The sequence below is a fragment of the Scyliorhinus canicula genome, chromosome 3 (genome assembly GCF_902713615.1).
Source record: "Scyliorhinus canicula chromosome 3, sScyCan1.1, whole genome shotgun sequence".
Lineage (NCBI taxonomy): Eukaryota > Metazoa > Chordata > Chondrichthyes > Carcharhiniformes > Scyliorhinidae > Scyliorhinus > Scyliorhinus canicula.
Window position 1 is genome coordinate 273566732 of NC_052148.1, and position 11803 is coordinate 273578534.

At 52.0% G+C, this 11803-nt stretch overlaps 1 protein-coding gene across 1 annotated transcript; it reads right to left on the bottom strand.

Moving 5' to 3' along the window:
* Positions 1-1964: 1964 nt before the first annotated feature.
* LOC119963562 (DNA damage-inducible transcript 4-like protein) lies at positions 1965-9957 on the bottom strand. Its single transcript, XM_038792868.1, has 2 exons — positions 9583-9957; positions 1965-3606 (listed from the first exon to the last, which is right to left on the bottom strand). Exons 1-2 carry the CDS (start codon positions 9677-9679, stop codon positions 3128-3130), a joined length of 576 nt encoding a protein of 191 aa, XP_038648796.1. The 5' UTR covers positions 9680-9957; the 3' UTR covers positions 1965-3127.
* Between the last annotated feature and the right edge of the window lie 1846 nt (positions 9958-11803).

Sequence of the window (11803 nt, forward strand, 5' to 3'; positions counted from 1 at the left end):
AGCCCGCCCGCTCCCGCCAGTAAGGTAGGTGGTTTGATCCACGCCGGCAGGAGAAGCACGACAGCGGTAGGACTTCGGACCATCGCGGGCCGAGAATCGCCGGGGGGGGCCCCAACCGGGTGGGATTGACGCCGACCCCCTGCGATTCTCCGACCCGGTGGGGGGGGTCGGAGAATCCCGCCCATGGTGTCTGCTGTGGACTGGTTGTGGCAGTATGTGAATTGCAGTGAATCAATGCATTCTGGGAGTATGGAGTTGATGTGCTTCATGACCAACATCTCAAAGCACTTCATTCCCATCGATGTCAAGGTAACCGGACGGTAGTCATTGAGGCGCATGGCCTGGTTCGTCTTTGGCACCGGTATGATGGTGGTCTTCTTGAAGCAGGTGGGATCCTCAGAATGGAGCAGGGAGAGGTTGAAGATGTCCGTGAACACATCCGCCAGTTGCCCGTTGCTTTCCGAGGGTTCACTTTCATGAGGCTGCTCTGACTTTGGAAGCTGTGACGGTGGGTATGGGTGTGTCCAGGGCTGCTGGGGCAGTTGACAATGGTTTGTTGGTTTCCTGCTCGAACCGAGCATAGAATGTACCGAGTTCATCAGGGAGGGGTGCGTTGCTGCCGCCGGAGATTCTGCTCGGCTTTGCTTTGTAGCCCGTTATGTTGTTTAAGCCTTGCCACAACCGATGAGAGTCCGTGTCATTAGTCTGTGACTCTAGCTTAGTCTGACATTGCCTCTTTGTCCGTGATGACTTTGCGGAGGTTGTACGTGGATTTCTTGTACAGGTCAGGGTCGTCTGTCTTGAACGCCTCAGACTTGGCCGTCAATGGGGAGTGAATCACCCGATTAAATCATGGGGTGGGATTCTCCGACCCCCCCCCCACCGGGTTGGAGAATCAGCGAGGGGGTGGCGTGAATCCCGCCCCGCCGCCGGTTGCCGAATTCTCCAGTTTTCGGCGGGGGCGGGGATCACGCCACGCGAGTCGGGGACCGTTGGCAGCGGCGCCTCCGACAATTCTCCGTGCATCGATGGCCGAGCGGCCGCCCGTTTTCGGCCAGTCCCACTGGCGTGAAATGGACATGGTCCATCTCGGCGGGACCTGACTTGGAGAGCAGTTAGCAGAGTTCTCGGGGGGGGGGGGATCCGGCCCCGGGGGGGGCGGTGCCCACACGGTGGCCTGGCCCGCGATCGGGGCCCACCTATCTGCGGGCGGGCCTGTGCCGTGGGGACACTGTTTCCCTCCGCGCCGGTCTCTGTAAGGCTCCGCCATTGCCGGGATGGAGAAGAAACCCCTTGCGCAGGAAACACGCTGGCTGTTCTGCGCATATGCCAAACACGTTGGCCCACGGCGGCCCTTCGGCGCCGGTTGGCGCAGCGCCAACCCCATTGGCGCCGGCTTAATCCCCGGAAGTGCGGAGGATTCCGCAACTTCTGGGTGGCCCGACGCCGGAGTGGTTTGCGCCGCTCTTGGCGCCGGGCCGTACCGCCAATTGCGGGAGAATCCCGGGCATGGTTTCCAGTTGGGTAATGTACGTACTACCTTCTTTAGCACACAGTCCTCAACACACTTGCTGATGAAGTCTGTGGCGGTAGTAGCATTCTCGTTTCGGTTGGTCGCGGAGTTGTTGAACATGGACCAATCCACGGACTCCAAGCAGTCCCGCTGTCGCCGAGGAACACGCGACTGGTGAATCCAGCCCGGTAAGATTCTTCAGCCAATCTAGCATGTTACATCTAGAATTTCAGGCGGTTTCAACAGGATTATTAAAAAGAACATTACAACCAGATGAATGTGTTCCTTTTATGTGGAGAGGACACCTCACAACTTTGCTTAATTTGAGTAAAGCATTTATTTGTCAATGTGTGATTTTATTTGTGAGCTACAGTTTTGTTTGGTTCTTTCAGGCACTTCGAATAATCTGAAGCTTTAATTTTTTTTTTTAATCTCCCAGAATTGAAAGAGGTCAGGTTATAAAAATCATTTATTGTCTAAAAAAATGTACAAGTTTCCTTTGAAAGCATCATTTCCTTTTGATGTATTTACTGCATTAGCTGAATATGAAGGATAGAGTAAACCCTCAGAATCATTCTTCTAATAGCCAAAGCAGCAGCTTAGAAAGCAGCGGCCACCCATAGTGCAACTTCAACAAACACAAAGTGCAAATTGATCCAAGAAAAGTGCAAGTGGCAAATGTGAGATTGAGATTTCCACCACCTCCCCCCCTACCCCCCAAACTCTGAACCCCAAACTTAGTGCACGAGTCGGTATTGTATGTACCCCTCCACCCCATTGCCCCGCAAGCACCCCATCTAAGACCCGAGAAAAGGTTTTCTGCTGTCAGTAAAGCAGCTGCTTTCACTTCTGAATATCTCTGCTCATCAATACCGTCCAGCTCGTTTACAGAGGAGGCATCTGATAAAAAGAGACCAGGGATATTTTCAGTAATCAGAACAGTTGTGAGCGTATTTGACCTTGAGATTAGGGACTCCTGTCAACAGCTGCACAGACATGGTTGGACCAATAATTCTCTATCAATCTACCAGCAGTTTGGCACAGGATTGTAGCCAGAGTTGGTTCAAACTCCATTTAGCTCAATCTAAACTGTTAACTTTAGTTCAGCACCAAGGCACGCCATTATTGGAGGTACCTTTTTATTTGAAAGGGATATTAAACCACAGCTCTTTCTACCCAACCAGTGTCTTTAATAATCCCACATCTACATATGAGCAAGGTGTTCCATCATTGTTTCAGAAATAGATTAATGACCCAGGACAGAGCGACATTGATCCAGATCAATACTCATTCCTCCTCATTCGTCCACCCACTCCAGATCTCAGGATTCATGTGATTATATAATTTCATGGTCAGATTGTTGTCAAATTCCATTGGCTGACAGGTTCTTTGGAATATAAGAGGGTGCGAAAGGTATGTCTCAACAAACAAGGGCTGAACAGTGACAGAAATCAAGGGCACACTGAAGGGAGGCACATTGCTAAGTAGATATTGTTTTTTTACAAGCAATACTGAAGATGGGATCAAATTAAGAGCATTAATGTTTAGACGATAACGAAGTGCTGGTGCGAGAATGAGTTAAACCCGCCATAGAGTACTGGCTTGGGTCTATTTTTAGCACTCAATAACTGTTCTGGCTGAAGAGCAATACAGTTTCTTCTTTATCAGGCAAAACCCAGGACTGAGTTTCAGAGCTTGCCTGAACCCAGATGTGAAGCAGGTACCGATGAAAAAGAAATCTCGGAGACTTGGCCAGGAGTTCCCATCCTGTTTGAATATTAATGTCAATTCAAAAGTTGGAACAACACTAGAATCGTAAACAATCCGATCCAACCTCTTGCACATGTTCTCAATCTCCATGTTGATGTAGATGACTGATCCACGCAGACCACAGGGCTCGCTGGATGACAGGCAGAGTACGTCCCTGGCTATCTTTCTGATCAATCTTTCGGGAACTAAAACCTCGGAGCAGTTCAGCTTAGACTTCTTGGCTCTGGACAGAGAGTTCTCAAAAAGCTTGGTCAAGTACAGACACGTTTGCTCTTCCTCGTTTACATTACTCGCAGTCACCTCGTGATCCCAATAATTAATATCTACAGAAAAGAAACAAAGGGTGTGAAATTTTAGACGGCAATTAAAACACAACCTATTGAGGCTCGGTCTGGAACTGAGTTATACAGGAATTACTGCCCGTCTGGACACTCCGGCGCCTGTTCGGGTCACAGAGGGAGAATTCAGAATGTCCAATTCACCTAACAGCACGTCTTTCGGGACTTGTGGGAGGAAACCGGAGTGCCCGGAGGAAATCCACGCAGATGGGGGGGGGGGGGGGGGGGGGGGGGGGTGGAACGTGCAGACTCCGCACAGACGGTGACCCAAGCCGGCAATCGAACCCGGGACCCTGGAGCTGTGAAGCATCAGTGCTAACCACTGTTCTACCGTGCCGCCCATTTTAAAGCGCTGATTTGGGAAGAATAAACTAAACTTTGGTAGAACCTGCTTCCACCAGCAGGAAAGACAGGAACCAAAGGACACAGAATTGGTTTATACATAGGAAAGAGAAGGAGAATGGGATTAATTGGATCTTTCAAAGAGCCGGTACATGCAGAATGGGCAGAATGGCCTTCTGTATGATCCAATGATTTTGAACAGCAATCCATTAGGAATGCAAACCCTGGTCCCCACGTCTTCTTCCTTTTCCCATCATTGCAATACCAAATCCCCGCTCCTCCCCACCCGACTCCCACAAAAAGACTAGACAGCTGAAACTTGGCAATATTAATTTCATTCTGATTCAGATGACCTTTCTTCAAGCTGAGGGGTGGGGGACCTGGGATATTTGTAGCATCTGGCATCTCAGTTTTCCACGGACTTCATTTCCATCAGGCTCGTTCGCCAGCAAGGCAGCGCTGTATTTGTCCAAGATTTTCCCCGGGGTATTGATTTCCAGTGACAGCCAAACTTTGTGATGGGACCAGCAGGAGGGAAAAGACTTGTTCTGACCATTGGTTAATAAGATTTAGGCTTTGGTGGCCTGTGTGAGGCAACCCTCATGTTCACCTCATGGGTCTATTGCCAGTCACTGGACTGATTGACTCCTGTACCCACCATCCACACACTGCAAGTGATACTGACCTTGTGCTCAATTGCATGTCATTAATAGGCACCAGCTATAAGTGGTCAATTAGGGCCTGGGTAGATGTGACACTGCTAAGAAAGTCGTGCATTTCTATAGCACCTTTCACAAGCTCAAGGCATCTCAAAGCGTCCTACAGCCAGTAAAGTATTTTCAAAATATAGTGACTGCTGTCATGTTGAAAATCCAGCAGCCAATTTGCGCACAGCAAGACACAGAAACAGCAATGTGATAACGACCAAATAATCTGTTTTAATGATGCTGATTGAGGAATATGCATCGAGGAATAAATATTACCCAGGACTTTGGGGGACTCACTCGCTCATCTTCAAAATAGCATTACGGCATCTTTTATACCCACCTGGGGAGCACTAATGGAACCTCGTTTAATGTCTCTACCAAAGCCCAGCACCTCCAACAGTGCAGCACTCCCTGAGGGAGAATGTCAGCCTGGAATTTTACGGTCAAGTGTCCTGGTGTGGGGCTGAACTTACAATCTTCTCCCACAGAGGCAGGTGAGCTCGCCACTGAGCTCAGGCTAAAAGCAGAAGAGCATGTCCTTCATCCACCAAAATATTCACCGATGACAGTTGAGAGATCCAACATAACCTAGGCCGACACTCCAGCAATTTGTGCAACGCGAGAGGCATTGAGGGAGCATTGCACAGTGCAACGAGCAGGTCCCAGGGAGCATTGCACAGTCCATGGAGCAGGTCCCAAAGAGCATTGCACAGTCCATGGAGCAGGTCCCAGGGAGCATTGCACAGTCCATGGAGTGCCGCACTGTCTGAGGGAGTGTCTCGCTGTCTGAGGGAGTGTCTCACTGTCTGACGGAGTGCCGCACTGTCTGAGGGAGTGCCGCACTGTCTGAGGGAGTGCCGCACTGTCTGAGGGAGTGCCGCACTGTCTGAGGGAGTGTCTCACTGTCTGAGGGAGTGTCTCACTGTCTGAGGGAGTGCCGCGCTGTCTGAGGGAGTGTCTCGCTGTCTGAGGGAGTGTCTCACTGTCTGACGGAGTGCCGCGCTGTCTGAGGGAGTGCCGCGCTGTCTGAGGGAGTGTCTCACTGTCTGAGGGAGTGTCTCACTGTCTGAGGGAGAGCCGCACTGTCTGAGGGAGTGTCTCACTGTCTGAGGGAGTGCCGCACTGTCTGAGGGAGTGCCGCACTGTCTGAGGGAGTGTCGCACTGTCTGAGGGAGTGTCTCGCTGTCTGAGGGAGTGTCTCACTGTCTGAGGGAGTGCCGCACTGTCTGAGGGAGTGTCTCGCTGTCTGAGGGAGTGTCTCGCTGTCTGAGGGAGTGTCTCACTGTCTGAGGGAGTGCCGCACTGTCTGAGGGAGTGTCGCACTGTCTGAGGGAGTGTCTCGCTGTCTGAGGGAGTGTCTCACTGTCTGAGGGAGTGCCGCACTGTCTGAGGGAGTGTCGCACTGTCTGAGGGAGTGTCTCGCTGTCTGAGGGAGTGCCGCACTGTCTGAGGGAGTGCCGCACTGTCTGAGGGAGTGTCTCGCTGTCTGAGGGAGTGTCTCGCTGTCTGAGGGAGTGCCGCACTGTCTGAGGGAGTGTCTCGCTGTCTGAGGGAGTGCCGCACTGTCTGAGGGAGTGCCTCACTGTCTGAGGGAGTGTCTCACTGTCTGAGGGAGTGTCTCACTGTCTGAGGGAGTGCCGCACTGTCTGAGGGAGTGTCTCGCTGTCAGAGGGAGTGTCTCACTGTCTGAGGGAGTGCCGCACTGTCAGAGGGAGTGTCTCACTGTCTGAGGGAGTGCCGCACTGTCAGAGGGAGTGCCGCACTGTCTGAGGGAGTGCCGCACTGTCTGAGGGAGTGTCTCGCTGTCTGAGGGAGTGTCTCGCTGTCTGGAGGGAGTGTCTCGCTATCTGAGGGAGTGTCTCGCTGTCTGAGGGAGTGTCTCGCTGTCAGAGGGAGTGTCTCGCAGTCAGAGGGAGTGTCTCACTGTCTGAGGGAGTGCCGCACTGTCTGAGGGAGTGCCGCACTGTCTGAGGGAGTGTCTCACTGTCTGAGGGAGTGTCTCACTGTCTGAGGGAGTGTCTCACTGTCTGAGGGAGTGTCTCACTGTCTGAGGGAGTGTCTCACTGTCTGAGGGAGTGTCTCACTGTCAGAGGGAGTGCCGCACTGTCTGAGGGAGTGCCGCACTGTCTGAGGGAGTGTCTCGCTGTCTGAGGGAGTGTCTCGCTGTCTGAGGGAGTGTCTCGCTGTCTGAGGGAGTGCCGCACTGTCTGAGGGAGTGTCTCGCTGTCTGAGGGAGTGCCGCACTGTCTGAGGGAGTGCCTCACTGTCTGAGGGAGTGTCTCACTGTCTGAGGGAGTGTCTCACTGTCTGAGGGAGTGTCTCACTGTCTGAGGGAGTGCCGCACTGTCTGAGGGAGTGTCTCGCTGTCAGAGGGAGTGTCTCACTGTCTGAGGGAGTGCCGCACTGTCAGAGGGAGTGCCGCACTGTCTGAGGGAGTGTCTCACTGTCTGAGGGAGTGCCGCACTGTCAGAGGGAGTGCCGCACTGTCTGAGGGAGTGCCGCACTGTCTGAGGGAGTGCCGCACTGTCTGAGGGAGTGTCTCACTGTCTGAGGGAGTGTCTCGCTGTCTGAGGGAGTGTCTCGCTGTCTGAGGGAGTGCCGCACTGTCTGAGGGAGTGCCGCACTGTCTGAGGGAGTGCCGCACTGTCTGAGGGAGTGTCTCACTGTCTGAGGGAGTGTCTCACTGTCTGAGGGAGTGTCTCACTGTCTGAGGGAGTGTCTCACTGTCTGAGGGAGTGCCGCACTGTCTGAGGGAGTGCCGCACTGTCTGAGGGAGTGTCTCACTGTCTGAGGGAGTGTCTCGCTGTCTGAGGGAGTGTCTCACTGTCTGAGGGAGTGCCGCACTGTCTGAGGGAGTGCCGCACTGTCTGAGGGAGAGCCGCACTGTCTGAGGGAGTGTCTCACTGTCTGAGGGAGAGCCGCACTGTCTGAGGGAGTGTCTCACTGTCTGAGGGAGAGCCGCACTGTCTGAGGGAGTGCCGCACTGTCTGAGGGAGTGTCTCACTGTCTGAGGGAGAGCCGCACTGTCTGAGGGAGAGCCGCACTGTCTGAGGGAGTGTCGCACTGTCTGAGGGAGTGTCGCACTGTCTGAGGGAGTGTCGCACTGTCTGAGGGAGAGCCGCACTGTCTGAGGGAGTGTCTCGCTGTCTGAGGGAGTGCCGCACTGTCTGAGGGAGTGCCGCACTGTCTGAGGGAGTGCCGCACTGTCTGAGGGAGTGTCGCACTGTCTGAGGGAGTGTCGCACTGTCTGAGGGAGAGCCGCACTGTCTGAGGGAGTGTCTCACTGTCTGAGGGAGAGCCGCACTGTCTGAGGGAGTGTCTCACTGTCTGAGGGAGAGCCGCACTGTCTGAGGGAGTGTCTCACTGTCTGAGGGAGAGCCGCACTGTCTGAGGGAGTGTCGCACTGTCTGAGGGAGTGCCGCACTGTCTGAGGGAGTGTCTCACTGTCTGAGGGAGAGCCTCACTGTCTGAGGGAGTGTCTCACTGTCTGAGGGAGTGTCTCACTGTCTGAGGGAGTGTCTCACTGTCTGAGGGAGAGCCGCACTGTGTGAGGGAGTGTCTCACTGTCTGAGGGAGTGCCGCACTGTGTGAGGGAGTGCCTCACTGTCTGAGGGAGTGTCTCACTGTCTGAGGGAGTGCCGCACTGTCTGAGGGAGTGTCTCACTGTCTGAGGGAGTGTCTCACTGTCTGAGGGAGAGCCTCACTGTCTGAGGGAGTGTCTCACTGTCTGAGGGAGTGTCTCACTGTCTGAGGGAGTGTCTCACTGTCTGAGGGAGAGCCGCACTGACTGAGGGAGTGTCTCACTGTCTGAGGGAGTGTCGCACTGTCTGAGGGAGTGTCGCACTGTCTGAGGGAGAGCCGCACTGTCTGAGCTGCTAGCTTTCAGATGACATGCCCACTGAACCGTCTCGGAGATGTAAAAGAATCCATGACATTATTTGAAGAAAAGCAGCAGAGTTCTCACCAGTGTCCTGGCCAATAGGAATGCTTTAAACAATTCTTTAAAAAACACACACATGACAATTAATTTCTTTGTGAGATCTTGGTGTGCAAATTGGTTGCTGTATTTAGTACATTAAAAAAATGACTTCATTGGGTGTAAAGCCCTTTGGGATGTTCCTTGTTCAAGAAGGATGCAAGTCTTTATAACAAACAATCCCATGTCCAAGTTAGTTAGAGATTGAAGCAATTTCCACACTCTCCCCAATGTGGCTCAGTCCCACCTGCGACCTTTTTCAGATCCTGCCGACTGATTGAAGGAAGGATGGTAACAAGGCTGTTATTGTGTCTTGGTGTGTGCACATTGAGTTCCCCCGTTCAATCACAGGGTATGCACCAGGAACAAGAGGGAACATTGAGGAACACACTCCAGCACATGGCAAAGGTCAGCACTGTTACCACCTTCAACTTGCTGCACTTCTAATGACTCTTCGCAGAGTATTTGCCCCAAGTCCCGGAGAGCTTCCACCTCACTCACTACTTGGCTTATGAAATATCCTGAAACCATTTTATTCATTCAGTTGCAAAACAAAATACAAAAAGTGGAGACAGCTGCACAGAGTCTGAAAATAAAGGTCAATGTAATAAAATTACCTCAACAATGAAGCTATTGTGTAGCTCAGTGTTGAAGACAGAGTCCTCCAATATTGCTCCTCCCAATAGGAACATTTATCTGGAGGGAGGGGGGTATTGAGAATGGTTTCAGAAAAGACAGTTTAATCTTTAACCAGAAAAACACAAATTACTTTCAAGTTGTTTTTGCATGAAAGGCAACAAGCTATTTCGAGAGACAGGCTACAACAAATATTTCTCTTCTAATTATGCAAGTTCAGCAATAATAACTCCAGTGAATAATGGAAAGGGGGAAGGAGAATGTGGAGCTCGATTCCTCCCAATAACAGTGTTTACTCACTTGCAGCATGGCCCAGGACCTCCGGGGTCTCATATTCCCCCTCCAGCAGCCGGGGAACACAGCCAGGACCCTTATTCTTGGAGCAGCTTGCAACCATCCTGGAGATTCACACAGGGCAAGAGGCAGCTTAACACAGCACCGCAATCTAACAGGGACACAGGCTGCCTAACACACACTGGGACACATTGTGTCCCTCACTCTCTGTCTGTGTCCCTGTCCCCGATCCGGCTTCTCTGTTGTTCTCTAGGTCTGTCTCCCTGCGTTTACCCCTCGCTGTCTGTCCCTGTGTCTGTCCCTGATCGCCTCTCTCTCCCTCCCTCACTCTCTGTGCCTCTCCCTTTATGTTCCTCTGGTCTTTCTCTGTGTCTCTCTCTGTGTCTCTCTCTGTCTTTCTCTCTATCTGCGTGTGTCTCTCTGTCTGTATCCCTGTCTGTCTTCTCTGTGTGTGTCTCTTTCCCTGTCTGTGTCTCTCTCTGTCTGTCTGTGTCTCTCTCTGTCGTTCTCTCTATCTGTGTGTGCGTGTGTGTCTCTCTGTCTGTATCCCTGTCTGTCTTCTTCTCTGAGTGTGTCTCTCTTTCCCTGTCTGTGTGTCTTTCTCTCTCTGTCTGTGTCTCTATCTGTTCATTTCTCTCTCTCCCTCCCTCTCTGCCTTCTCAATCCACTGTAACAAACAAATGTGGAATGGATACACGTGACTGACCAATCACAGCGCCAGCTGCTGCCCAGGCCCCGCCCCCGCTCAGATTTGCCGGCTGCCCTGATATAGAACTGCAGCGGCGTGGCGATTGGCCCAGGCTGCAGCCAATCAGTGTTGGCCCCCCCCCCCCCCCCCCCCCCCCCCCCAGCCTTGCCCATTGAATGGAGAGGCTGAGGTTCCATTGGGGCAATGTGCCAGTGTGAGAGTAAACAGGAGGTTGACACAAAGGACTTTCTCAATTGTCAGAATCCAATGTAGGGAACACCAGCAAGATTACAAACTGCATTCACTGAGCACCTTTGATTTAGTGCCAGTTTCCAGTTAATCCAGCAGCACAGAAAGATACAGCCATACCCTTGGTTAAAGAAATAGGTTCTGGAAGAGAAATTCATAGAGGAGAGGGAGACGTTTAGATACTCCCACAGTTTAGCACCCAGGCCAGATGAAGACACAGCTACAAATAGTGGGGGGATGTGGTGCAGTGCCAGTAGCTGACAATTGAAAACTGCTCCTGATTAAAAGTCTCTGTAAACAAGTATTTGACAGACATTAAAATTTAATATCCAGTATTTGCACTGTAGGGGGTGTGGGCAGGGAAAGCATTAGTCCATGAATACTTCCTTCATTACTAATTTCCTCATTCCTGGCCCCTTCCAGTGTCATCTACTTTCTCCTGACATTGCTCCCTCATTGTCATTCATTCCACCTTTCACCTGAACATTATAGCTACCCGAGATCTGCTGTAAATAGAACTGTTTTTGTGATTGTAAACTGAAGATGGACATCCTTGGTCTGCCCATGTGAAGTCCCGCCGACAGTGGTTGGAATTGCTCCCAGTTGTCAGAGTGACTCAGTGCGTAGAGCTCTTCTCTCTGAAACAAAACGTCCCACCCCCTGAACTTCGCACAAAATCCCGTTTGACACTTGATCCTGGAGGGGAGAGCTGCACTGTCAGAGGTGCTGGTGGATAAAATGTTAAATAGTGCCCAGGCTGCCCTCTAAGGTGGAGATATAAGATGCCACCACACTATGGTGGTTACTATCCCCGCCTGTCACACAGGAGACCGGGGTTCAATTCCCTGCCGGGGAGGAATTTGGGGCAGCACGGCAGCACAGTGGTTAGCACTGTTGCTTCACAGCAGCAGGGTCCCAGGTTTGATTCCCGGCTTGGGTCACTGTCTGTGCGGAGTCTGCACGTTCTCCCCGTGTCTGCGTGGGTTTGCTCCGGGTGCTCCGGTTTCCTCCCACAAGTCCCGAAAGACGTGCTGTTGGGTGAATTGGACATTCTGAATTCTCTCTCCGTGTACCCGAACAGGCGCCGGAATGTGGCGACTAGGGGCTTTCCACAGTAACTTCATTGCAGTGTTAATGTAAGCCTACTTGTGACAATAATAAAGATTATTATTATTTGAGAAAGAGCCAGGAAGTCCTGGCTGATACTTACCTCTGAACCAACACCTTAAACAGAAGAGCATTTGGCATTATCACATTGTAGATTACGGGATCTTACTGTGCACACACTGG